The 26,324-nt window shown below is 43.4% G+C and overlaps 1 protein-coding gene across 2 annotated transcripts in view; it reads left to right on the forward strand.

Moving 5' to 3' along the window:
* pcgf3 (polycomb group ring finger 3) overlaps positions 1-26,324 on the forward strand; it is a 49,150-nt gene that overhangs the window by 15,405 nt on the left and 7,421 nt on the right. For both annotated transcript variants that reach the window (XM_029427877.1, XM_029427879.1), the window contains exons 2-8: positions 5,102-5,211; positions 7,713-7,830; positions 10,778-10,874; positions 14,744-14,799; positions 14,964-15,071; positions 20,004-20,092; positions 24,230-24,367. In XM_029427877.1, the coding sequence (XP_029283737.1) occupies positions 5,197-5,211; positions 7,713-7,830; positions 10,778-10,874; positions 14,744-14,799; positions 14,964-15,071; positions 20,004-20,092; positions 24,230-24,367 (621 nt within the window). In that variant the 5' untranslated portion in view covers positions 5,102-5,196. The remainder of the gene's footprint in view (positions 1-5,101; positions 5,212-7,712; positions 7,831-10,777; positions 10,875-14,743; positions 14,800-14,963; positions 15,072-20,003; positions 20,093-24,229; positions 24,368-26,324) is intronic.

Here is a 26,324-nt window from a genome sequence, read left to right on the forward strand (position 1 = left end):
ACACCGTCATGGTAGAGAAATAAAAACTACACCGTCATGGTAGAGAAATAAAAACTACACCGTCAGGGTAGATAAATAAAAACTACACCGTCATGGTAGAGAAATAAAAACTACACCGTCAGGGTAGAGAAATAAAAACTACACCGTCAGGGTAGAGAAATAAAAACTACACCGTCAGGGCAGAGAAATAAAAACTACACCGTCATGGTAGAGAAATTAAAATAGTTGGATTAAAAAAGAAATACTGTTCACTAAAAAGGATTTGTCCCATCTGTGATGCAATACAACATATTAGTTTCTCAATAAGATGTCAGTCTAAGTGATTCTAATATGTTTTCGTGCCCTTTAGGAGTTTTAAGCATTTTTTTTATATCGGGATATTATCGTGAATTGCCTGAATAATCGTGAGATGAAATGTTCACATCGCCCCATGCCTACACCAGAGTGCCTCTCCACAAGAGGTCATGTCTAGTGTTTTATCACAGCCATTAACAGAACTACATCATAGGACAGTACGCATCAGCATGTAGCTACAGTCATTACCTCCTACAAACTCCACATCCAGTAACACGTCAGTAGTTGTGGTGCTTCAATAAGCTGAAATATGAACCATGCGCAGGCTCCCAACACACATGGAGATAAGGCAGCTGCGATATATTAGCGGTTGAAGATGATTGATGGAACCAGAGCGACTTGTTTCTGTGGTGTGAATGCAGAGTTGGTCAGTGGGTTTGTGGGAAACAGTTGCTGCCTAACAGGTTTCAGTGGGAGGACGTGTGACGATGACTCTACACATTCATTGTGAATCACTACGGTTACGGTTCACTGCTCTAAGAGAGCACGACAACATGAGTTACCTTCACTTTCATCCGATGTTGCGTAATGTCAGAGTCTTCTGGAGCTCTTAATAGTCACAGATATGGTTTCTAAATTAATTTTGGATATCATTTTTATTAGAGCTGCAATAATTAATTAATTAGCCGACCGATAGAAAATGTATTGGCAACAATTTTAATAATATATATAAAATAGTTTTTAGTCATTTTAAAATCAAAGGTACCCAAAATTCTCTTGTTGCAGCTTCTCAGATTTTCTTTTGTTCTCTACCGATTCGTAAATTCTTCTTTGGGTTAAGGACTATTGGTCAGGAAAACGAGACTTTTGAAGACGTCATATTGGACTTTATCAGCGCTTTCGGATATTTTATAGACTAAATAATTAAGCAATTATTCCAAACACCAACAAAGTCAGATGAATCTGTAATGATAATATAAATGTTAGTTGCAGCCCTGCTGTGTTGTATTTTTGTAAATGTTTGATACAGTCTCATTTTTATCTCTGTGTCTCTTTTTAAGAGGTTCAGAATCAGTGAGAGCTTCTTAAACGGTAAACTATGGCGTTAACTGCAGGTAGCCGCCGTCAAATCAGAAATCCTTTATTTGTTACAGCAAAGAGCAAGAGAGTAAAGTGGTGAGTAACAATTAAACGAGTGACTATTGCACATGACAGTTGTAATTGCAGAAGTTATAAAAAGTGCACAAGGCGTAGATAATGGCACACAGTGTTGGTGTGGTGGTCTACCGGGGGCCGTGGTGATTGTGCAGTCTGACCGCTGCAGGAAGAAAGGACCTACGGTATCTCTCTGTGAGACACCGCAGGTGAAGCAGCCTGTCACTGAAGGAGCTGCACAGTGCGGACAAAGTGTCCTGGAGGGGGGGGGGGGACATGTTGTCCAATAGAGAGGACAGTTGTCTCCGTACGGCTGCCACCAAGATGAATATCTGACATTCTGCTTTACATTTCTGTGCAGACCTTTAACAGAAAACAGATGTGAGCAATAAACACATAACACTCTTTAATGTTTTACTATCAGCCCATGATGTTTACAGACTTGTTAAGTAGAGCAGAGCCACCACCCAGACAGCCACACTGTGCAGGTATAACCCCACTTCTTACTCTCAGCTGTTTTGTTTGACCCTTGATGATAGATGCGTGAAAAACATGCACAGTATTGCCCTCGAAGATTCGATCAAACAAAGGGTGTAAATAAGCTTCTGGTTGCTGAGCAAATCGCATCATTTTAGAAATGTATTCACAAGTGGATGTGAGGGAAAACAGAAGTTATTGCCTCCTGCTCCCTGAGAAAACAAATAATGTATCTGTGGGGAAATGCTCTGTGAGCTATACGATGGAGCCATTCCTTTTTTAAAGGACCGTTTTAAAGCAGTAAAGTTTGCTTTAAATATGCTGCTGTCCTAATATCTGTTGTTTTATGGCATTGTTGCCTTCATTAGACTGGAAACAGACGCTGAGATGGGCAGGGAACGTATATCTGACGATCATAATATCTGCGAAAGCCGGCTTTGTGATGCAGTGGGTGCAGACTGTCTGTTTCATGTATTCCGCTGTCCTCAAATGACCCTGAATGCAGCAGCCTCAGCTCTGCCCTGAAATGAACTCAGAAGTGGTTTGTTTTTCTTCATTAATAGTGCATCTGGAAAGTATTCATACCCCTTCACTTTTTCCACATTTTGTTATGTTACAGCCTTATTCCAAAATGGATTAAATTAATTTTTTATCTCAACATTCTACACACAATCCCGCATAATGAAAAAGGGCTTTTAGAATATCACATGTACATAAGTATTCACACCCTTTGCTGTGACACTTGAAATGAAGCTCAGGAGCATCCAATCTCTATTTATCATCGCTGAGATGTTCCTACACCTTGTTTGGAGTCCACCTGTGGTAAATTAAATTGGATTGGACATGAAGGCTAGAACACCGTGGCCTCCATCACTCTGAAATGGAAGAAGTTTGGAACAACTAAGACTCTTCCTAGGACTGGCTTCCCGTCCAAACTGAGCAATTGGGGAGAAGGGCCTTGGTAAGAGAGGTGACCAAGAACCCGATGGTCACTCTGACCGAGCTCCAGAGATCCTCTGTGGAGATGGGAGAACCTTCCAGAAGGACAACCATCACGACAGCACTCCATGGATCTGGGCTGTATGGCAGAGTGGCCAGACGGAAGGCCAGCCAGAGCCCGGACTTAAACTCAACTGAACATTTCTGAAGAGACTTGAAAATGGCCGTCCATCGGCGGTCCCCATCCAACCTGACAGAGTTTGAGACGATCTGCAAAGAAGAATGAGTAACTGCCCCAAAATAGGTGCCAAGCTTGTAGCATCATACTCAAGAAGACTTGAGGCTGTAATTGCTGCCAAAGGTGCTTCAACAAAGTATTGAGTAAAGGATGTGAATACTTTAGTGCATGTGATATTTTAGTGTTTTATTTTTAATGCATTTCCAAGAAAATCTAAAAAACTTGTTTCACTTCTCATTATGCGGTACTGTTTTATTTAATCCATTTTGGAATTAGGCTGTAACATAATGAAGTGTGGAAAAAGTGAAGGGGTATGAATACTTTCCGGATGCACTGTATATCCAGTGATACCCCGACAGTCTACCTCAACCACTATCTGTGGTCTGAATGTCTGATGCTGCTCAAATAACAAAGAAACCAGAGCTCATAGTTGTCACACAAGTGTACAACAGCATGTGGGCGTACAAGACCTGCGACAAATAGTCTATTGATCGATCAAACGTGCATCATGCAATTAGATTTTGACATGTGTACCGGCTGCAGCAGTGTTTTCAGTGTGTGAGTCTGTGTGTGGCAGAATGAGCTCCTGGAGACACCTGCTGTAGCGGGAACCACCACAGCCATTTTGAGTACTTTGCCAGGTGTTTATATTTTGTCACCACGATAGCTTCAAGTCCAGATTTGGAGTCTGCCCTTGATGCACGTTGAGCTCTTCAAGCATAAGTAACTGCTTGATAGCAGATGTCAACGTCGGTCTTCTCAGACCCTCATGCGTCAACGTTTCGGGGATGTGTCATGTTGTTCGTGCTGACGGTTTATGTTCCCACACCTGTCAAAGCAAACTACACAGAAAGAGGAAAACACTCTGTGTGAATATGACCTTAAGTCAACCCCAACAAGACGCAAATAAAACATTACATCACAGTGGAGTCGCCGGGCGTCATGTGACGATAACATCTGTGTGAAGCTCAACAGCGCGTGGCGGCTCTCTAATAGGCAGCAGTACAGTGTGTGTGTGTGTGTGTGTGTGTGTGTGTGTGTGTCCTCAGCAGCCCCCCTGCCACATTTCATCTCCGTCGACTAACTGGGCTAATTTCACGGTCTGATGGGCAGACAGAGGCGGGCTGGCAGTACTTGCTGTTGTCACCTGAGACTTTAAAGGCTGTTTTTTATTTATTTTTGAAGCTGCGTCTGTGTGATTGGAGGATGAAACAGTGTCAGGTGTTCGCCCGGCATTCCCTCCCCCATCAGGACCGGAGAGGTCGGACTCCCGCAATGAATCACAGGAAGTGATGGCGGGACGCGTCACGGCTGAAATCTGCTGCCCTTTTGTGAAGGACAACCACAATTTTCAGGAACAATGTACAATATTAAACTTCTTCCAGTGGAAACGCATCAGATCATCTTCTCTTTGTCCGCTCTCTCCCGACGAGCAGTCGAAGCTCTTCAATCAAACCGTGTGCGTGGGACTCTGAAGTATAGGTAGCTTTGTGATGTGCTTTGGCTGCTCGGACAGAAAACACACCAAATGTGTAGAGCTTTTAATTAAAGGAAGAGTCTGACACGTTTGCAAATATGCTTGTTCTCTTGAGAATAAAGGTGCTCTGGAAACAGCCAGCCTGGCTTTCTGCAGAGGTAACCACGTCGTCTTAGAGCTCCTCTGAAGCGCACACGTACACTTTCTCTTGTGTAGGTACTTCATACAAAAACCAAAGTCTCAGCTGTTTGCCTGACAACTTCTCCCGGCGCATAACCTTCGTAAAAAACATCAAATTGTGGTTTCTATTTATTCTGCTGGTTGTCTAAGTTAAGCTTACCCAACCGACTGCTGGACGCTTCATATTTGAGAGCCATGAGAGTGCTATCGATTTTCTCATCTAACTCAATAAAGCATATTTCCCACGGCTCCCTTTAATGCCCACCTGGTTAAAGGTGCTATGTTTGGATGTACAAGCTATTTTCTGATTTGAACCTTTTTTCTTTCTTTCTCTGTTTCAGGCTCCAATGAGAGTCTCTCCATGATGAGGAGCTAACACTGTCGGCCGCACAACCGCAGGAAGAGACGTGGCCGCTGCACCATCCACAGCCGACGCATGGCGGTATTAGGGGTAAGAACCACAGCGTCTGGTTTCCTCTCGTCACTTCATCAGAGCTGGTGTTTGTGTTCTTAGCATCAGAAGTTCGATTGAGTGACGTCGGGTCAATGTTTAGTTTCTCATTAGTGCTTACAGTTCGGCTTGGCTGGTAGTTGTGCGTCCCAAATGTTTATGCTGTAGCGCAGCAACAATATTACTGAGGAATTATACTTGAGGTAATAAATCGAAGGTTTGACATTTGAATCTCTCTTGACACGGCTCCAATGTTTAACTTTAAACAAGCAATTATGTTAATTTCTTATTAATCTGATGTTATTAATGAATCACTGAATACCTGTTTGATTTGTTAAATGTCTAAAACAAACTCAGAAAATGCTGAAAAATGTAACGCTAAGATTATTTGCACACTTTAAACCCCAAATGTGTTCAATCTCCTTTCATAGGCGAGTATGAAGCAGCACATTTACACGCTGGAACTGGGAACATTTTGTATTTCTGCTCGCAAAATGACAAATGTATTTATTTGAACTGACTAATATTTCCAGCTCCATCTCTTGACACGTTGGGTTTATGATATCCTTTTGATAAAATGCACCATCATCCATTTAAAAAGTTTGTGGAGCCAAAGGTTACAACATCTTCTTCACTTCTATCTCAGAGTTTAGAGACGCGTCCACGGCTTCTGCAGCCAGCGAGGCTTTCAGAGGCGGCTCTCAGTGATGGATGTTCGCTGTCTCACGGTCTCACCAGCCACAACCAGCCATTATCTTAGCGGTAGCATCTTTGTGCCGCATCTGTCTGCCGGTATAGTCTGTTGGTTAGTCGGCCCTTCAGGCGGTACCGTGTTTTTACTCCACAAGGAGAGGGAGGGCTGATTGTTTGTAGCCTGAGAGGCAAAACCCAGGCCGCACTTTAGCCCGTGTAGCTGTGAGCACATGGTGGATGTTTGCATGTGTCGTCTCATTTGTAGGATCTGAAATAAGGACACACAGAAACTGAAACCTCAGTTTCAGTTACTCAACTCTCTTCTGGAGAGCAAATCACTGCTTTTTAAAATCATTTTCATTTCATGTTTTAAAGCATGAATCACCGCCGCCCTGTCGCTGCCTGTCAGATTGTGAACCTGCAGTTACACGTTGAACTCAGTTCAGCTGATCTTAGTTCACTGTGGATTTTAAAGTAGCTTTAAATGACTGTATGTTGCTTTATTAATGACGTGCACTGACACACATGGACATTGTGGAGGTGATTTGGGAGTAGCTCTACTAATTTGAAAACAATGTACAGATACAAAACAATAATCCAGTCGGCTGTAACACATGAAGGAGTGTGTGTGAACACTTTGAGCGAGCCGAGAAATTGAACCGCGCAACTTAAAGTAACGGCAACATGTTGTAAATAGCTTAAAGTAATTGATAATTGGTTGAAATCGTTAAGTAACAGCTTGGTTTAAATGGCTAAAAAGTGAGTTGGCTGGAAAGCTGAAAGCTGAAAGCACTCCCTAAACATGGTCTGAAGAGTAGAGGAGCTCACAGTAGTGATACACGGTTGTTGTATGAATGAGAATGTGACCAGTCTTTCCTTAACGTTCACAGTGCACTCGCCCACTCACTCGAATATTCAACTAATTATGTGAGAAGTCGGACGCATAAGAGCGATAAAGAGACAAACATGGAGTTGTAACGAGGCGTTAGTGTCAGAAGTTTCTCCTGAACTCAACGCATTTGCCCGACGATTGGACCCTCTGCCGGGCCGGTTTATGCCCCCGGGCCGCATGTTTGACACCCCTGGGTTAGACTGAAAGTACAGTTTTTAAGTCTCAGGTGCTAATGATGTGATGTGTCATCATGACGCGTGAAAGAAGAACCTTTGTTGAGGCTAAATCAGGTTCAAACCTAAAACCATCAAGGATTCAAGATTTCTATCGGGCTGCAATCTGCTCTCTTTAGAAGAATGTACAACTTCATCTATTCGAGCATCTGTGATGTTATGCAACTGTTTAGTCATTTAGCTATAATTGTAGAGCTGCACACGATGAGCGAGCAGGAGGACAGAGTGTTGCAGGACAGACTCGCGTCTGCAGGGATCGAGCCTGAAACCTTTTGGGGAAGATGTCAGCTGGTACCTGCAGGACAGTCTGCCTCCCAAAACTGAAAAACAATGTTGTTGACTCAAAGAACACGCGTGCATAATGAAAAGGACACTTGTTTAGTTGATGCCAATGTGTTGGGGCTTTGCATTTACTTCTTGCACAACATGTTTGCAGGTTTGTTTCCCTTTTTAAAGTCTCAGTTTCTACGTAAAGAAAAGTCTCTGAAGTTTTGTCGCAGTTACATGAAGACAAGAAATGACTTAATGTCTTAATGTGTGAATACTGTAGTTTTACTGTAGTATATGCTCAACATGACTCAACATGACTCTTCAGTGTCTGCACAGTTAAAGTTAAAGTTTGTACGAGTTTACTTTAAACTTGCATCTTTAATCCTGAACTTGATTTTGTTCGTCTCCCCCAGAACCCCGACATGCTGACGAGGAAGATAAAGCTGTGTCACATCAACGCCCACATCACATGTCGTCTGTGTGATGGATACCTGATCGACGCCACCACCGTCACCGAGTGCTTACACACCTGTAGGTCCCGCCTCACACACTTCCTGTCTCTGTGATTTCACGTCCTCTCAGATTTGATCCTGTTTTTCTTTCTCGTCTGTTTATTTGACACATCAGCTGTTTGTCTCGTCTGGGTCCTGCAGGCAGCGTGACCTCTGATCCATGCAGCTCTGTCTGCAGCCACATTTTGAGTTACAGCATTTTCTTTTGGTCGTTTAACATTTTCACTGGTTTATATAAATGCTATTAAGTGCCTTTAATCTTGAAGACACACACACACACACACACACACACACACACACACACACACACACACACACACACATCATTAGTGAAGTAATTATAGTCTGATCAGAGACTTCGATACTCTACATAAAACTTCTCGAGCCTAAAAGATGCTTTTTAGTATATACTTAAAAATACACTTTATGTGATGAATTTAATCAAATACACACAAACCTCAACAGTTCATAAAATGTTTTTATCAGTTGTAGCAGTTCAAACATTGAAAGGCCTCAGAAGACCACGTGGCCCGCTTCTAATGAAAGCCATTTGGAATACGAGTGTAATTAACGATTAAAGCGGTTTAAATGGAAGCCAAAGTAATTGTGCGTTTCGATGAGTAATTGAAGCCTGTTGGACTCATTTGTTTGTCTCCAATGATCTTTCAATAGGGTTAAAGTAAGTCAACTTTATTTACGTTGCACGATTCAGAACAAAAACACTTTCAGAAGAGAGAAAAGAAGAAGAGGAAACACGAGACGGACACGAAACAACAAAATATGAAGTTTGAAACGTGTCCCACGACTTTTACTTCAGCAACGCGCTTTCAGAAAGTGAGCATGAGGGTACCCGGCCCACGAAAGCTGTAGAAAATATAAAAACTGTGTTTTTAAAAAGCATCCCGAAAGCATTTGAAGGTTTTTAGGATTTCATCGTTGCTCTTGCGACACAAGTTTTATGGCAGAACTTCCTCTAAAGTCTCCTCACGCTTCTTGATCTGGTTGTGCTGAACGTGCAGCATCGGCATCAGCAGCAGCAGCAGCAGGAGCAGCAGCAGCAGCAGGAGCAGGAGTAGCAGCAGCAGCAGGAGCAGTCGCAGCACTCGGACCCTAAATGATCCGTTTTATAAGACATGAGGGGGGGTCACTGAGGTAACGAGGCCTCCGGCTCATTACCTCATCGGCAACCTCAAGTGCCCTTTAATGCTCACATGTGATCTGGGCCGAGCACCAAGTCGATATTTTGAGATTCGCGGTGTGAAATAATAATGAAGTGTGTGTGTGTGTGTGTGGGGGGGGTTTTGAGCTTGAAGGCATTCTCACCCCCGCTGTGTTTAATCGAACTCGACACATTTAGTCCTGCTGCTGTGCTTTTTGGGTCGGTGAGAATAATGTAATCAAACTGGACCAATCAATCACATGTGGTCGGTCTGAAACGGACGAAGCCTTTCTGTTTATTCAAAGGGAGAAAAACCGTGCGGATCGATTCCTAACGCCAGAACGTGAAGTTGACTCGTTTACTGCACATCAAACTTGTTCTCGCTGCTAATATTTGCAGCATAAAGCAAAAATAGTCAGACTTAACACCGTAACGGTAAGAAGCGCGTGCAGCGTTATGAAAGAACAACTCGTGTTAGAAATAACAGATGAACCCAGACGGTGTAACGCCTCGTCTGTCCACTAGAGGAAGCTCTTCCCCCGCAGATGGGAGCTGTTCTCCTCGCCGTGAACATCAGAGCAGACGCTTTGATTCTCCCTCACTTTGAAAAAGGTGCTTCAACATCGCAGAGTTGAGACAAAGAGATTCACATCACGTCACCAGCTGTTCACACACACTGAGATAAAACAGCTGGAGACTTGATGTTTGCAGAGTTACATGTCCTCTGTTTGCATAGGTAAAGTCAGGAAGTTGTGACTGCTGTGACACCAGACACACTTTATATTAGTGTATAACCGTGTGGTTTTCACGCTCTAATTGTTGATATATTTCAAGTCTTTCAGTCTTCAACCCTTCAAATGTGAAGTTTTGCTGCTTTTCTCTGTTTTATATAATTGTTAATGTAATTTAATGAGCAGAGGCGGCAGATCTGTCATCTCCTGAGGGGGGGTGTGTGTGTGTGTGTGTGTGTGTGTGTGTGTGCGTGTGCGCGCTGGGAAACTGATGGGCTGTGTGTTTACTAACTAATTAGTAAAATAATTGACATACTATATAAGTAAAGTAACAGCTGTGGAGTTGTGCGGTGATGCTTCTGTGTACAGTCGATACATAAAAACATTTGATCAAACACGATGTGAAATGAGTATTGCACAGTTTAATAACTCAGCTGATGGAAGTGTCATCAAAGAATACAATTAAACCTTTAAATCGCCACCAATATCTTGCTTTTAACACCGACATCATAACATAAACGTTTTTGATAAGGGAACCTCAAAATTGCTTATGACAGAATTGTGACTAAATGATTTGACGGGAGAGTTGCAGTGAAAACGAAACGTATCGGCGCTCCCTGGTGGACAGACGGGGTATTGGGAGACACCGCTTCTAAATGATTTAAATACACTTCGGTACCGACGCTTATTGTTACGTATCGGCCGATATAGCTGTAAATATGAGCCTTTGAAAGTAACGTTTGTGAGAGTGAGACGATGGGAGAGTTTAATATGCGGGCGCTATTCCTCAAACCATGAAGAGTGACTGATCGGAGTAAGTAGCTGCAGATCATCAGGATTATGACTTCAGTCACAGATTTAACTGCTAAAAATGTGTCTTTAGAAAACTTACTAAATACTGTACACTGTATCGCTGATGGGTTTATTTCTAAATCTGTTGCTTGGACAGTAACCATATCTCGTCGTGTGTGTGTGTGTGTGTGTGTGTGTGTGTGTGTGTGTGTGTGTGTGTGTGTGTGTGTGTGTGTGTGTGTGTGTGTGTGTGTGTGTGTGTGTGTGTGTCTCTCTCTCTCCAGTTTGTAGAAGCTGCCTAGTGAAGTATCTGGAAGAAAACAACACGTGCCCCACGTGTAGGATTGTTATTCATCAAAGCCATCCACTGCAGTACATCGGGTGAGTGAGGGAGCCCACACACACACACACACACACACACACACACACACACAGTGTGTTGCTGTTTTTCAATCCATTGTCTTCCATTCTCCTTCACTACCTACAGTACACTCCTACCCTCTCAGGGTTTCTTTCTGCATTACACACACACACACACACACTCTGCTGTTTAGTCAGAGCTCCATCAGTGTGCAGAGAGCTGCCTCTGGGGACTTTAGCAGTGCACTGCTGGTAAACACTGAACTACTAAGGAGCAAAGTGCTGCTGGCCTGTTCCCATTATATTTCCTCACGTCTGGAGGAAAGAAAACAAGTCTGCGCTCAGTCTGCTGAGGGTCGTCTGTATCTGTGCATTTATATTGGCAGAGCTACACGAACATATTAAGGTTCAAGTAATACATTGTTGCTCCACACGATACCATTTATAACTTAAACTCATTTACAATTCTGTTTCAGAGATAAGCTAACAGTGCAATAAATAATATGTGCAGTTATTCATTAAATACATGAATATAATAAAAGAAGTGTTACATCATTATATGGATTGTCTCATTGATGTCTTAGAGTGCAGATTTTTATATTTAACAACATTCATTAGCGAGCAGAACCGGCGATATCATCTTTTTTTCTTCCACGCATTCTTCTTCCTCGTCAAAAACCTGTTGCCTACGTTACCCACAATGCAACTCAACTGCTGACAGTTTGGGTCGTAGATTGAGGTTGGCTAGTTAGTGGCTGATGTCGCCTGGAGCAGAGATGATGAGCGCAGAGTTCAGTGTTATGACACTATAGTGGACTTCAGGAAGCACAACTGGAAGATAGTTTAAGAAACCTGAAACTTGCACCTTCTCTCTGAAATAATAATAATGGTCCCTTGTCTGTAATTTGCATACAGACTTCAACATCAAAGCCTTTGAACGGTGAACTTCACGAGCATGAGACACTTTGGAAGTGAAGTCTGCTTCTTATGGTTGTTGACTGAATTCTCCTCTGTGAGGGATGTTGTTGTTCCTGCACCCTCTGAGCGCTGATGCATTAATGTCTGATTAATGCGACACACACACTTAATGTGTAGCAGCAATTTAGACATTACCGTCTAAACTGCGCTGTCTGCAGACTCTTTGTTCTGCAGGAAATGCTCCATTTCAAACACATTAGCTCCTCGCACAGCTGTTTTGTTTTTTTGCCTAATTGTTTGCAGGAAATTGGAGTTGATGGGAAACATCACAAGGGATTTGAAGGCAAAACTCCAAACAGATAACAGATAAACTCCATCTGCTCATCAAGAAGATTGATCAAAGTTGATGTTTGAGATTAAACTCAAAATCACGCTCAGATGTCTCACAGAGAATCATCTCAGAGAAACTAATCCAGACGCTCGTACTGTCAAGTGTGGCTTTCCTTGATGCTTTTAATCCCTTTTATTGCACATGCATACGACCATGAAACACAAAATGATCATTAGCTGTAAACGTCTGCAAACAACAGACTGGCATTCTGTAGTTCTGGGAAGGAAAGTAACAGGTTTCTTTTAAATTTAACATTTTGATAAAAAAAAAACCTCCAAACGTGTCCAGCAGGGGGCAGTGTGTTGCTGTTTTCTGGAGAAGCTTTGTCCCAGGGGACAGCAGGGGACACAACCCTGCCACTGATTTCTAGAGATTTCCCTCCATAACATTGCAGCGTGTCCCCAACATGTCCGTTAGCCGTCTGCCTAGGCTTGTTGTCAAAACGCAGCTGCATGGCGACGGCAGCCCCGAGCACACACCGACGGGGAAAAAGCTTTTCTACACTCTGACTGACTGACGGAGCATATGCTGCACACTGACCTCTGAGAGCTGGTGTCATTTGAATCTTTCAGTCTAACACATCGAACATTTCTCAAAGAAGTCCGTTTGAAATGTTCTGCTCTTCATGAACAGGGGTTTGCAGTTAGTGTTGAGGGGACTGTACTGTATGTCGGTGTGTTGAGGGGACGACTGTACATCGGTGTGTTGAGGGGACGACTGTACATCGGTGTGTTGAGGGGACGACTGTACGTCGGTGTGTTGAGAGGACGACTGTACGTCGGTGTGTTGAGGGGACTGTACTGTATGTCGGTGTGTTGAGGGGACGACTGTACGTCGGTGTGTTGAGGGGACTGTACTGTATGTCGGTGTGTTGAGGGGACTGTACATCAGTGTGTTGAGGGGACTGTACATCAGTGTGTTGAGGGGACGACTGTACGTCGGTGTGTTGAGGGGACGACTGTACGTCGGTGTGTTGAGAGGACGACTGTACCTCAGTGTGTTGAGGGGACGACTGTACATCAGTGTGTTGAGGGGACGACTGTACGTCGGTGTGTTGAGGGGACGACTGTACGTCGGTGTGTTGAGGGGACGACTGTACCTCGGTGTGTTGAGGGGACGACTGTACGGTGTGTTGAGGGGACGACTGTACGTCGGTGTGTTGAGGGGACGACTGTACGTCGGTGTGTTGAGGGGACGACTGTACGTCGGTGTGTTGAGGGGACGACTGTACGTCGGTGTGTTGAGGGGACGACTGTACGTCGTGTGTTGAGGGGACGACTGTACGTCGGTGTGTTGAGGGGACGACTGTACGCCGGTGTGTTGAGGGGACGACTGTACGTCGGTGTGTTGTCGGTGGTGAGGGGAACGACTGTACGCCGGTGTGGTTGAGGGGACGACTGTACGTCGGTGTGTTGAGGGGACGACTTGTACGCCGGTGTGTTGAAGGGAGACGACTGTACGTCGGTGTGTTGAGGGACGACTGTACGTCGGTGTGTTGAGGAGACGACTGTACGTCGGTGTGTTGAGGAGACGACTGTACGTCGGTGGTGTTGAGGGGACCGTACTGTACGTCGGTGTGTTGAGGGGACGACTGTACGTCGGTGTGTTGAGGCGACGACTGTACGTCGGTGTGTTGAGGGGACGACTGTACGTCGGTGTGTTGAGGGGACGACTGTACGTCGGTGTGTTGAGGGGATCGTAGTGTACGTGCGTGTGCTGAGGGGACCGTACTGTACGTGCGTGTGCTGAGGGGACCGTACTGTACGTGCGTGTGCTGAGGGGACGACTGTACGTCGGTGTGTTGAGGGGACCGTACTGTACGTCGGTGTGTTGAGGGGATCGTAGTGTACGTGCGTGTGCTGAGGGGATCGTAGTGTACGTGCGTGTGCTGAGGGGACCGTACTGTACGTGCGTGCGCTGAGGGGACCGTACTGTACGTCAGTGTGTCCCACCTCTGTGGCTGGTTAAAACGAAACAATTTGTGGCCTTTCATCGCAGGTTGCACATGAACCATAGAGTGAATATTCCTCTTCAGATTTTTTCAAATAAACTATTATATGTTTTTTCTGCTTCAGTCAATTAAGGGCATCATAAAGAATGTGGTTGTTTTTCTTGAGGTCACTGTGTTGAACAGCTTTGTGTATATCATGTTGTATATATGTTGTATTTTAATGTGTTGTGATTTTGTATGACTGCTATCTTAGCTAGGTCAGACATGTTTGATCTCAATGGGACTTCCTGATAAAATAAAATATAAATTCATCTCAAGACCCCTTTGTGGGTCCAGACCCCCAGACTTACACATTGTTTTTTAACAAACAAAGTGACTATTGTTATTTAGGGGAGGTATCTTCATTAGCATCTCCTGCACAATATTCTAACTTCTTATTAAATTCCTACAGTCTTTTTATATATGTGCAGAATAAACTAACCCAAGAATGGGAACCACTGCTGAACACTGGAAACACAATATAACCATATTAAACCATATATTTCAGACTTGAGGTTTGGGTGTGAAATGCTGTTGACGTTAATTCTCATAAACTAAAAAGGTAACAAACCATTTTCTTGTTCTTTGCAGCCATGACAGAACAATGCAAGACATTGTCTACAAGTTGGTACCGGGACTTCAAGAGGGTGAGTTTCTTCTTTATGATGCAACAACCACAGACCTTGAATCTCTTTCCTGCTTAGAATGAAATGCATTTTAATAAAATACTTGTCTGTGCGCACACACACCATTGAATGTTAAAGACAGCAGTAACCTTGAGACACCGTCCTCTCTAATTCTTCTCCTACAGCGGAGATAAAGAAGCAGCGGGACTTTTATCAGAAGTTGGGGATGGAGGTGCCTGGAGACATTAAAGGAGATCTTTGCAACATGAAGACTCATCTAGATCAACGCAATGGTACGATTTCCCCCACACATCCTCCGTCGAGATTTTGTCTGTTTAAATATGCACACAGTTTCAGTGAGCAGCTCTCCTGTAACTACCCTTAGTGGCTTCAGTACCTTGACGTGCAACATGACCTTAAGGTAGTACTTAACCAACATGGGGGTCACAGCATGCTGAAAGGTGTTGTTTACCTTTTTTATTATGCGATACGAGTTCAGTGTTGAAGGTCCTCCAAGTAACAGTGGGAGTCAACGAGGTGACGAAGCAAACCAAAACAAAAAGGAGGAAACCCTTTCTTTAAAGGTGGTCTTAGATTTACAAAATAACTAGATGAACACATTGTAGTACACAATTATGTGTAGTCAACATACATTTATATTGTTTGTATTGTATTTCATATGATGCTAGTGTGGGCTCATCAGAGCTTGGTTTATTCTTGACGTTAAGTTATCTCATATCTACAGTGACTACTTATTGCACTTAACAGATTTAAACTTGTGTTGATCATCTGAAAAGTCTTTACTGAGCACGTTTCTTCCAATCAGCTTAATCCTGTGGCGTATTTAAACCACTCAGAAGTTTGCTTTGATTCATAAAAAGACTGAACCAGAGGCGAGACATGTTTCATAAGATAACACAAACGACAATGTTATTATTTAATAGTGCTGAGCCGAGAGCAACTTGTTTCATGGTTTTCTATCGGGTAAAAAGCTGCTATCTGAAAGTCTGAGCAGGATGAGAGGCCACAGGCTGAAACACGAAAGCCTTTGGAAGAAACGGCATTTTTACACTTTGTAGCAAAACCGCTCACAAAACCGTTAAAATGAGTTTGAAGAAACCGTCGTCACCTCGACAGCGTTGAGCGTCTTGTTCTTCTCGTTGTTCTATAAAAGGATCATAATGAGGAACATTAGAAGCAAGACCACAAGTAACAGCAGACGCCATTAAGCTGTAGAAGTGGAGGCAATTTAGCCAATCACAATGAGTCCCCGGCCTGCTTGTTGTGCATGACGGCTTTTCCGTACCAGCTCACTTCCAAGGGCTGGCGTAAATGTGTGCCCAGAGGGCTGTCATGCCGGCAGGCCTAATCGCTCGCTTAATCCCCCTCTCTGATTTTTGGTAATTAAGGCTCAAACAGAAGTGGAACTGTTGAAGTCAGGTTTATCTCCAGCACACGCAGACACACACAGAAATGGAAGGGAATGCATTCCACCATCAGTGATATAAAGTGATGTGTTTGCTTATTATTCAGAGGCTCATTGACCAGGAGCTTCTCTTGTGAGGTTTCTCTTTGTGCATTTGAAGCTTTTTCTCAACCCGCTTTTGACAGAACTCTTTATATTAATATCAAAGTGAAATGTGTGTTTTGTGAATTGTGAAAGCTGCTGTCAAACTGCAGTGCAGCTTTAGAAAATAAGTCAATTGTCCGCTTCACCTTCCAGCTCGACACACCAGAAGCTAATAATAATAACAACCTTTATTTGTAAAGCACTTCTCTAAAAGCAATGCTTAGAAAGTGCTTTACATGCAATCAACACCCAAAGCAGCAGCAATAACAAGAAATCAAAGGATATATGGTAAACGCATATAAATAAACAGATAGAATTAAGAGCAAATCAGAAGTTAAGTGCAGAGAGTGCAGAGAGTGCAGGGAGGGATTTAAAACTGATTTGCTCAGGAATGAAGTGTTCGGTTCCTCATCCATCTTTACCTACAGTATGAATACAACATATGTTGAAGTAGGAATAACATTATTAAAATCAATAGGAATATGTTAAGCTGGTCATGCTCTGAGAGCGCAGCATGAAGCCTGCATTGCGGGGGACCTTCTTCAAAATGAGACGTTTGAAGGTGCTGCTCGCCGCCCACTCAGACCTCACCGCACTTCTTTAGTTTTATCGACATAGATGGAGCAGAAACGCTGCAGAATCAACTGAAGACACGGAATCGTTTGACCCAAGTCTGAAAACACCCAAAGAGATTAAGATTGTGCTTTAGTTGCAGAGTCTCTTTTTTCCCCCTTACGGCTGAATAAATGATCAATAAGAGCTTCAAGACTTCCTGCACGCACACATTAATTAATAAACGTGTGACAACAAGGATGCTGTAGAGCGTTCACTCTGATCCTGAAGGTCGGCCGTGTGTCTGTCCAGCCTTTCCAGTAGAGTATTGATTTACCCGTTAGCTTTGGGTTTAAATCCAAAATATTAGCGCTTTTCGCTTTGACACCAAATCCTCCACCATCGCCTCGTCGGTCAATGAACTCTGACTCCTGCTCTGTGCCACGACTGATGCAGCTGCCGTACGGAGCACGTTCACTTTATAACTGTAGCGTCCGTTACACGAGGCTGTTTCACCCTCGGGATGATGAGTGTGTACATCCAGCCTCCCCACACAAGCTTTAATGTAACTCTTTGACTCTCCCGTCTGAGAAAATGCTCCTCATTAGCTCTTATTTAAGACTCAGGCAAACTAACGCATGTTAAAGCAGAGATCACGCCACACTAACCGCAGGCGACAGCGGGCACTCTGTTAATTGTTGCCCCTGCCAGCCGAGCTGAACGGCATTACACTTAATTAAAATCTCATTTATCCAGAATCCCTCAGAAAGAGAAACTTCCTCGTGGGGCCGTCTTTAACCAGCGGAGGTGAATAAATCTGCATCTGCCACATTGCTAACCAGACAGGACAGAGAAGCGCTTCCTAATTCCTCAGAGCAGAATTCAGGAGCGGACATGTTAATGCAGTAAACCTCCTGTTAGTAGTCCTGTAGCCACTGCCCCCCAACAGTGGGAACAAGTGTGAGTTTGCACCATAGATCCATCAACTAATAATAACATTTCATTATATTTAGCTTTTCTTTGCATCCTCTTGCTGCTACGCTGCTAATTCCCTCGTTGTGGAACTAATAAAGGATGATCGTCTCTTATTTTGAAACTCCACACGAGAAATCTAAACGCAATGAGTTTTCTTCCCCGCACTACTTTAAAACAAAAACTATGTTTCCACCAGCACTCATTTACTCTGCATCCTCTTTTCTCTTTTCATGACTTACTAACGCACACACGGTTCACTCCACCTCCCTCGATGTCGTCGTACCTTTGCGATGTGATTGGCTGTCACAGATCCCCGATGAGACCGAAGCTCTGAAAGAGATAAGATTGCTCAGTTTTTTTAAATCCCCAGACTCGAGCAATCACCCCATTACCTCAAACACAAACAGGGTCTTCATCTCCGTGAAGAGTCTCTGAGATACTCCAGGGTTGTTTGAAGGTGAGACACAACAAAAGGAGCGAGTCGCTCTTGATAAGCAATCAGCGAGGCCGACTCTGGAGACGACCGCCGCAGAGACATCAGAGCAAGCCCAGACCTCTCCCGGTAATACTCAGTGGAGTGGTGACAGTTAGCCCCAACACAAAATGGTCACAGAGGGGTGAAAGCAATCCAAACTACACACACACACACAATGTTATTACACCCACTGAATCCAGGAAGAACAGACTGAATTTCTTTGTTTTTTAAAAGGTTACAGAAAAAGCAATACCCATCTGTGCAGCACTTATATCACGGCACTGCAATCTTGACACAAAATTCAATACTACTACAATATTACAGTCAACATGGAAATCCATAAAAGAAATATCTATATAAACTACACCTGTCCTGGACACACACACACACACACACACACACACACACACACAATAAACCAGGAAGTGAGACGGCACAACTGGAAACTCAAACATGAAAACATGGCTTTGATTTGAATGTTTTTGTTAAAAGTATGTACCAAGAGTTGAAAGAGTTGAATCGATAAAGGGTCAGATGTAGACATGAACCAGATGCAGTGAGGTCACTGAGCTGCACACATGGACGTAGCCACTCGTGTTTGGTGCTTTCTTTGTTTTATATCATTGCATATTTTTGGGTTTTGCAGTGTTAAAGATTAAAGTTACTAATTTACCAGACAGAATATATCATTTATTTTCTTTGTACCGTTACAATCTGTCCATCCACATGTGCAATATTACTCTCTGGAGGGAATTATAAAGAATATGCTTTCAGAATTAGAAGAAATTCGACTCGTTTTATCGATTTTAGTTGATTTATTCATCAGATCTGTAAAACTGAGCTTCTCCACAAAGAATCCTGCAAAAGCAACAAATCTTGTGTTTACCAGAGATGTGCTTATAGTTTTCTTCAAAATAAGTCTTTCAGCATGTAAAAAAAAAAGACAAATAGACTAAGTCCACTAAGAGGGGGCAGCCCTGTTCACTCTGCACAACCTTTTAAGCTTTTCACACAAACTCCTTTGAATATAGTGGATTTGAGGTGTTCTGCATCCGACAGGTTTCATCAGCTCCAACCCAGAAGCTCTGTGGTGTTTCGTTAAACCGTACTGCACCTTTCAGGCTCCACTCTGGACACATTAACCCCAGTAGCACCGCACACTGTTAGAAATGCATTTCTTCCCACTTCCCCGTATATTCACCGGAGAGTGCTGCGCTCTCTAATGTCCGCCCGTATCAGCCTCCGTTTTCTTGGGGGAAAAAAGGCCCACAAATACAAAACCAGTCTATTAAGGTGGAGCTGAGACGTGCCCAGACAGCAGATAAGTCGTGTAAAAGATGCTTTGACACCCTTGGACATGTAATTACTTTGTAAATGGAACTCCGCAGGAAGTGTTTTTACACTCCAACAGGCTCAGGCTGGTTACATACTGCAGAGACCAACAGGCCTGTCTCTCTGGTCTTGTGTTCAACAGCACCATTGATGTCAATTAAGCGCAAACCTCTTTGACTTTAGTTAATGAGCACGATGAGAGACACACGCTGCTCGATGAACAGCGTATATGTGCAGGTTTGGGTTTGTTCCCGTGCTCTACTCTGTATTCATGATTTACAACATGGCAGCTCAACGCACTTTGTTTGGTTTTCTGCCCAGGCGACACAAAAACAGACGAGACGGCCAATAAGGATGCAGGAGAGGAGAAACCAGAGGAGGACAACGACTATCACCGCAGCGATGAGCAGGTGAGCAATCTTTGCTTTTCATTTCCTCTCTGAAGGCGAGACTCTTCTTCACTTACTTAAAGGCTCAGTTCACCTAAATTAGAAAGAAACTTTAGAAAGTCACTCAAAGTAGAACATTTGAATAAGAAAACTGTTGACTATGAGGTTTGACGATTAATCAAATAAAATAAAGACCCTCTGTCCTCAGACCCTCTGTCGTTAGACCCTCTGTCCTCAGACCCTCTGTCCTTAGACCCTCTGTCCTTAGACCCCTGTCCTTACACCCTCGCATCGCACACGGAAAAACTTCCTAAAAGAAACCCCATAATTAAAGGGGGAACATGTTAGAAACCTCAGGGAGAGACTGAGGAGGGATCCCTCTCCCAGGACGGACAGACGTGCAATAGATGTCGTGTGTACAGGATAAACAACATAGTACAAATACAATATTTGACAGAAATTATGTTGTGTTGAAAAAGAGAAAGTTTGGATGAATCCAGGAAAATGTCAAAAAGGCTTCCCGGTGTCCAGCAGGACCAGGTCAGCAGGCGCAGCCACGATTCATGATCCTGACGTAAACTTTATCAGTGGCAACCTGCCACATGAGAGACAGAAACTCCGGGGATGATGCCCCGGATGATGAGTTAGTAACATACATTTACATAAATGCATACAGATAGAGAGGGAGAAGAAGAGAGGGAGGGGAGGAGAGAGGAGTAGAGAGGAAGAGAAGGAAGAGAGCAGGGAGGTGTCCCCCTGCAGTCTAAGCCTATAGCAGCATAACTAGGGGCTGATCCAGGGCAAACCTGAGCCAGCCCTAACTATAAGCTTTATCAAAAAGGAAAGTCTTTAGCCTGCTCTTAAATGTGGAGAGTGTGTCTGCCTCCCGAACACAAACTGGAAGCTGGTTCCACTGGAGAGGAGCTTGATAGCTGAAGGCTCTGGCTCTCATCAGAACAGCTCTATTGTTTCTGAAAAGTGTGTTAAATGTTTTTAATGCTTTCAGCAGCACAAACTTAATCTCATCCTTTAATTGTAATACTCTGGAGACATTAGAGTCCGATATATCTGAGAATCTGAAACCCAAACTATCTGCCCGGTGATATGCCACTAGAAGCAAGGGAGAATATGTTTTTAATTAATGTAATTTAGGGGAACCGGCCCCTGATAAATAAAGCAATATCTAAGATCTAAGGACGTTTGGGAGGCAGTACACATCGGTTTGTGTTTTAGCAGAGATTAGAAGAAGCAAATTGGATAAAATAATTGCTGGTTACAGTCTGTGGGGAACAAAAGCACGAAGGGATAAACATACTGTTGGGGATAATTGTGGGTACAATTGCCTTAAAAGCCTGCACATCAATTATTGCTTTTATAACAGTGCCCCCCCCCCCTGTGAGTAACCAGACGTGTTTTACAATTACTGGATTCTTTTGTTTTTACTGTTTGATTTGTATCGTTGCACTTACGGACAGACCCCACTGCCGTCCACTGAAGGTGTTTAAAATGGAAACGGGCTTTTCATTTGTATTCTGGTTCATTCCCAAACCCTGCAAAATGATATTAATAATGCAGAGAGAGCGGAGTTGTTGCTGTGCTGGGCAGACGAACACAAAGCGCGCTCTCTGCAATGTTGCACAGGCGGAAGGAAAGAATTGTTTCACGTCATGTTAGTCGGAGAAGAACCCAACACGCAGATTTCTTTAAACAAGCCGGTCGTCTCCAATCAAGCAGCTCCTCACTGCCATGTGGGGAGGGCAGGCTGCCCCGAGGTGGGGAGAGATCTTGCCCTTTGGATATTCAGCAGCGGTGCAGAATGCGTTGAGAATAGCTAATACTGCAGACTGTGTGAGCTGAATGCAGTCAATGTCAAATGTCACTGAGAGGAGGCGGGAGGGAGGGAGGGAGAAATACAAGATGGCTGATGAAATCGAGAGATTTGCAGGACTGAGAGAAAGAAAGTGAACATGCAGGGTGATGAGGTGGGATCAAAACAGTTACAGTAACGAAGGAGAGTTTCATCAGAATATAAACGAAAAGGAAAATGCTGCAATGAAATCGCTTAAAACAAAAAACAGTTCAGATGGTCCAGACGACATCTTCATTCTTCTTGATGGTAAACAATCATCATGATGTCCCTGAAGGTGTAGAAGCCCCTCAGCTGTAAGATCCTGCAGGCGAACCTGCCCGCATGGCCGACTTCCAGAACACCCCCCTCCCCTGTCGTCTTCTGGACGACCTTTTCAGAGCGTAACCTTCAGAGAGAGCCAGAGAGAGCGAATGAAAGCAGAGAAGTGTACTTTATCATCACAGCGTGAAGTTTCAGAGGTTCATATGTTCACAGGAGATTCACAATATTATCCTGATGGCACTGAAACACACTAGAATAACTTTAGAATGATCTTTTGAAGACAATCATACATCTACTGTCCCTCTGCATAAATACAGGACACATTAATAATCTTTCTGACATGATAATTCCTTCCTATGATAGAAAGACACTCAGGTGAGGATCATTTAAAGTCACAGCGGGGGTTTTTATCGCAATTCCAGATAAAATCCTACATCTTCCCATATTCTCAGGACACGGTCACTTCCCGGCTCTTATCACGTTCTGATGAGATCTCCACGCGGTGAAAAATAGATTGTAAATGTAATGAATTACACACATTTTGGGGTTAAAGAGTCGACTTTGGAGAATGCAGCTTTGCTCTAAATTATTTATCGAGCCTTGAATTCTCAAAGCCTCCGAAAAGTCTGAACTCATCAGAGAGACTCAAGCTTTTCTTCTTCTACACACACACACACACACACACACACACACACACACACACACACACACACACACACACACACACACACACACACACTTAAGAAGAACAGTAACAGTTGACGTATCGCTTCAGACCTCTGCAAGCATTCATGACTCAGTAATGAGCCCGTGAAATGGTGCTTCACTTTCTCTCTGTGACACCACAGATGATGTTTTCTTGATATGCCTCATGATCAGTCGTGTGTGTGTGTGTGTGTGTGTGTAACTGTAGCAGATGACCACGGAGGGTTATACTTCACATGACTCCCTCGTCGCAGACGTATCGCCGTGTCGCTCTGTGCTGATAGAACCGCAGTTTATTTGAGATGGTTTCCAAATGTAAGCAGAAGCCAGGGTAATGTCGGCTCCTCCTGTCTCCATAGAGACAGACGGGGAGTGTGACACAAAATGAAGAAATTCAAAGGTTTCCTCTTCGGTCTTTTGATATGTGGCGTCTGGAGCTCAGTGGCAGTAATACATTCTGACTCCTGCGGCCATCGACTGCCAAAACCACCTACCGTGTCGCCCCCGGGGGGAAACACAAGAGCACGGGCAGTGACGCTCGGTCGCATGAAAGACGAAAAATAAGCAAAAGACAAACGGACGATGCCGGTTCAGTGGGACCTGCAGCACACATATCGTAACATAATCCTTCAGGCTGCTCTCATGACAGGTGTGAGGTAATGAAAACTCTCGGCCCATTTTTCATCAGTGAGTTTTATATAAAGCTGCATCCAATAATCCAACAATTTGACTTTCAAATGGTAAAATCAGCGTTCGGTTGCTGCGCTGCTTTTTTCTTTTCTTCTTCTTTTGTGCACAGTTGCAGATAAAGATTAGGCTACACTAATATTATTAGTATTATATCATTTATTTAAATTACATTCCAGTTTTGTTTCCGACTCTCGTGATCTTAAAAATATTCAGTACGTCTACATTTGTTGCCGTCTTATTTGATACATTTTTCTATATATATATATATATATATATATATATATATATATATATATATATATATATATATATATATATATATATATATATATATATATATATATATATATATAATTATAATTTATTTATTTATATATACAATAAATATATATATATTTGGCATCTCTCGTGTTTATCTGCAAGCTAAAGCCGCACTGTTCCTGCTGTTTTCACACTTTTTGGTTTCAAACTACACTCACTGCCAGGCTAATGGAAAGACAGCTGATGGTCATAGATCCTCAAATACGTCGGGCTATTGATAAAAACTACTGATTGATGTTTCATGTCTCTAACTTGTAACTTGGTGTAAGACTTGTGTTCAGCGTCTGCTCTCTGCTCCCGTTTCCTCTCAGGTCAGCATCTGCTTGGAGTGCAACAGCAGCAAGCTTCGAGGTCTGAAGCGCAAATGGATCCGCTGTTCAGCACAAGCCACAGTCCTCCACCTCAAGAAGTTCATCGCCAAAAAGCTTAACCTGACATCTTTTAATGAGGTACAGACACTGACGCACAGCGGGACAGGAAACAGTGCGGAGCGTAGCTTTTGGGACCGAAACACAAAGATCACGGGATAAAGAACATTTAAGTTTGGCTCTTTTCGCCCCGTTGTGCTTTTTAATAACCTTTTTAAATGAACATCTGTCAAACTGTTCCAATGCTTTGACCTGCAGGTACTTTCTGAGAAGGTAGAAGTGCAAAGTCTTCTTCACAAAGGGAAAATAAATGCAAATAGAAGTGTTGAGATCTCAGAGCACCCCCTCGGATCATGAAGTATCCTGATCACAGGAGTGAATTACTGTTGTTTGTGACGGAGCGAGTGCAGCTTTGCATTATTGTTCTCGTATAATGTAGATGATATTATCTGCGCTGACGGCAGCGGCATGTTTCTCTCTTCTGAATGGATTTGTAGTCATTTGGAACAAATGTTTTTAATTCTTGGCGTTCCTCTAAACTCGTGTGGAAGCAGCTGGTCGGTGAGTTAAGTTAATCACAAGGAATGACATGAAGGTCAGTTAATTATACTTTCCCGCACTGACTCACGCGGGGCCTTTTGTGTTTGTTGTGTTTCGCAGAGATGAGCTCTTATGATATCTAGAAGTGGTAATTTTTCTATTTATTGTCTCTTCCCGCCCCGTTCAGAGCAGCGGGGGGAAGAATGGGCGATAATTTGACAGATGGATTTTTTAAATGCCGTGAATAATCACCACAAGCCTTCCTGTCGTCTATTTCTTATTTCTTTTCCTGGCTGTCACAGAGATGAGTGGGTCGGCTCCATCATATCGTCCGCGGCGACGGCCGCTCTCCTCACGAGCTATTGTTGTCCCGTCTCTCGACTATCAAAAGCTGTTGTTTGCTTTCTGTGTTCAGCGGCGAGCCGAAGCTTTACAACACTGTGCTTTGTCAGAAGGAGCTACTTACTAATTCCTTGTGTTTGTAAAGCCACCGCTGTCGTCCTGTCACACGTCTGAACGTCTGCAGGAAGTGAACGCATGAATACAAGAAGAGAAGAGTTATTAAAGTTATTAAGTCATTATTAAAGTCAACTGAAGGAGATGTTGCTCCACTTACAAGGCTCGTAATAATCTTCTGGGTCTATTATATTAGGAGTCAGGGAAAAATGCACCTTCCAGTCTCTTACAGCCAACGTTGAAACGTACCAGCAGTCAGAAAACCTGAAGATCTTCACAGAAGACAAAGAAAACCAGCAAATATTCACATCTGAGGAGCTAAAGTTCATGATTGTAGCTTAAAGAATGGTCATCTTTTATTTTGCTGTAGTGTACAACTTTGTGGTTTGTTCAAGGAAATCAAAAAGTGTCAGGGATCTTCTTCTTCTTCTTCTCTTCTTCTTCTCCTTCTTCTCTTCTCCTCCTTCTTCTCCTTCTCCTTCTTCTCCTCCTTCTTCTCCTTCTCCTTCTCCGTCTTTCTTCTCCTTCTCCTCCTCTCTTCTTCTCCTTCTTCTTCTCCTTCTCTCCTTCTTCTCTCTCCTTCTTAGAGGTCCTTCTTATAATTCCTATCATCGTCTTATTCTGATCCTTCTCCTTCTCATCTCTCGGAATCTTTCTCTGCGTCTTCTTCTTCTCCTCTCCTTAGTTCTCCTTCTTCTTCTCTCCTTCTCCTTTCTCTCTTCTTTATCTCCTTCTGCTTCTGCTTCTTCTCCTCCTCCTGCTTCTCCTTCTCCTCCTTCTTCTCCTTCTCCTTCTTCTTCTCCTTCTTCTCCTTCTGCTTCTGCTTCTTCTTCTTCTCCTCCTCCTGCTTCTCCTTCTCCTTCTTCTTCTTCTTCTTCTCCTTCTTCTTCCTCCTTCTTCTCCTTCTCCTTCTTCTCCTCCTTCTTCTTCTCTCTCCTCCTTCTTCTTCTTCTCCTTCTCCTCTCTCTCCTTCTTCTCCTTCTCCTTCTTCTCTCCTCCTTCTTCTTCCTTCTCCTCTTCTTCTCCTTCTCCTCTATTCTTC

The sequence above is a fragment of the Cottoperca gobio genome, unplaced genomic scaffold (genome assembly GCF_900634415.1).
Source record: "Cottoperca gobio unplaced genomic scaffold, fCotGob3.1 fCotGob3_397arrow_ctg1, whole genome shotgun sequence".
NCBI lineage: Eukaryota > Metazoa > Chordata > Actinopteri > Perciformes > Bovichtidae > Cottoperca > Cottoperca gobio.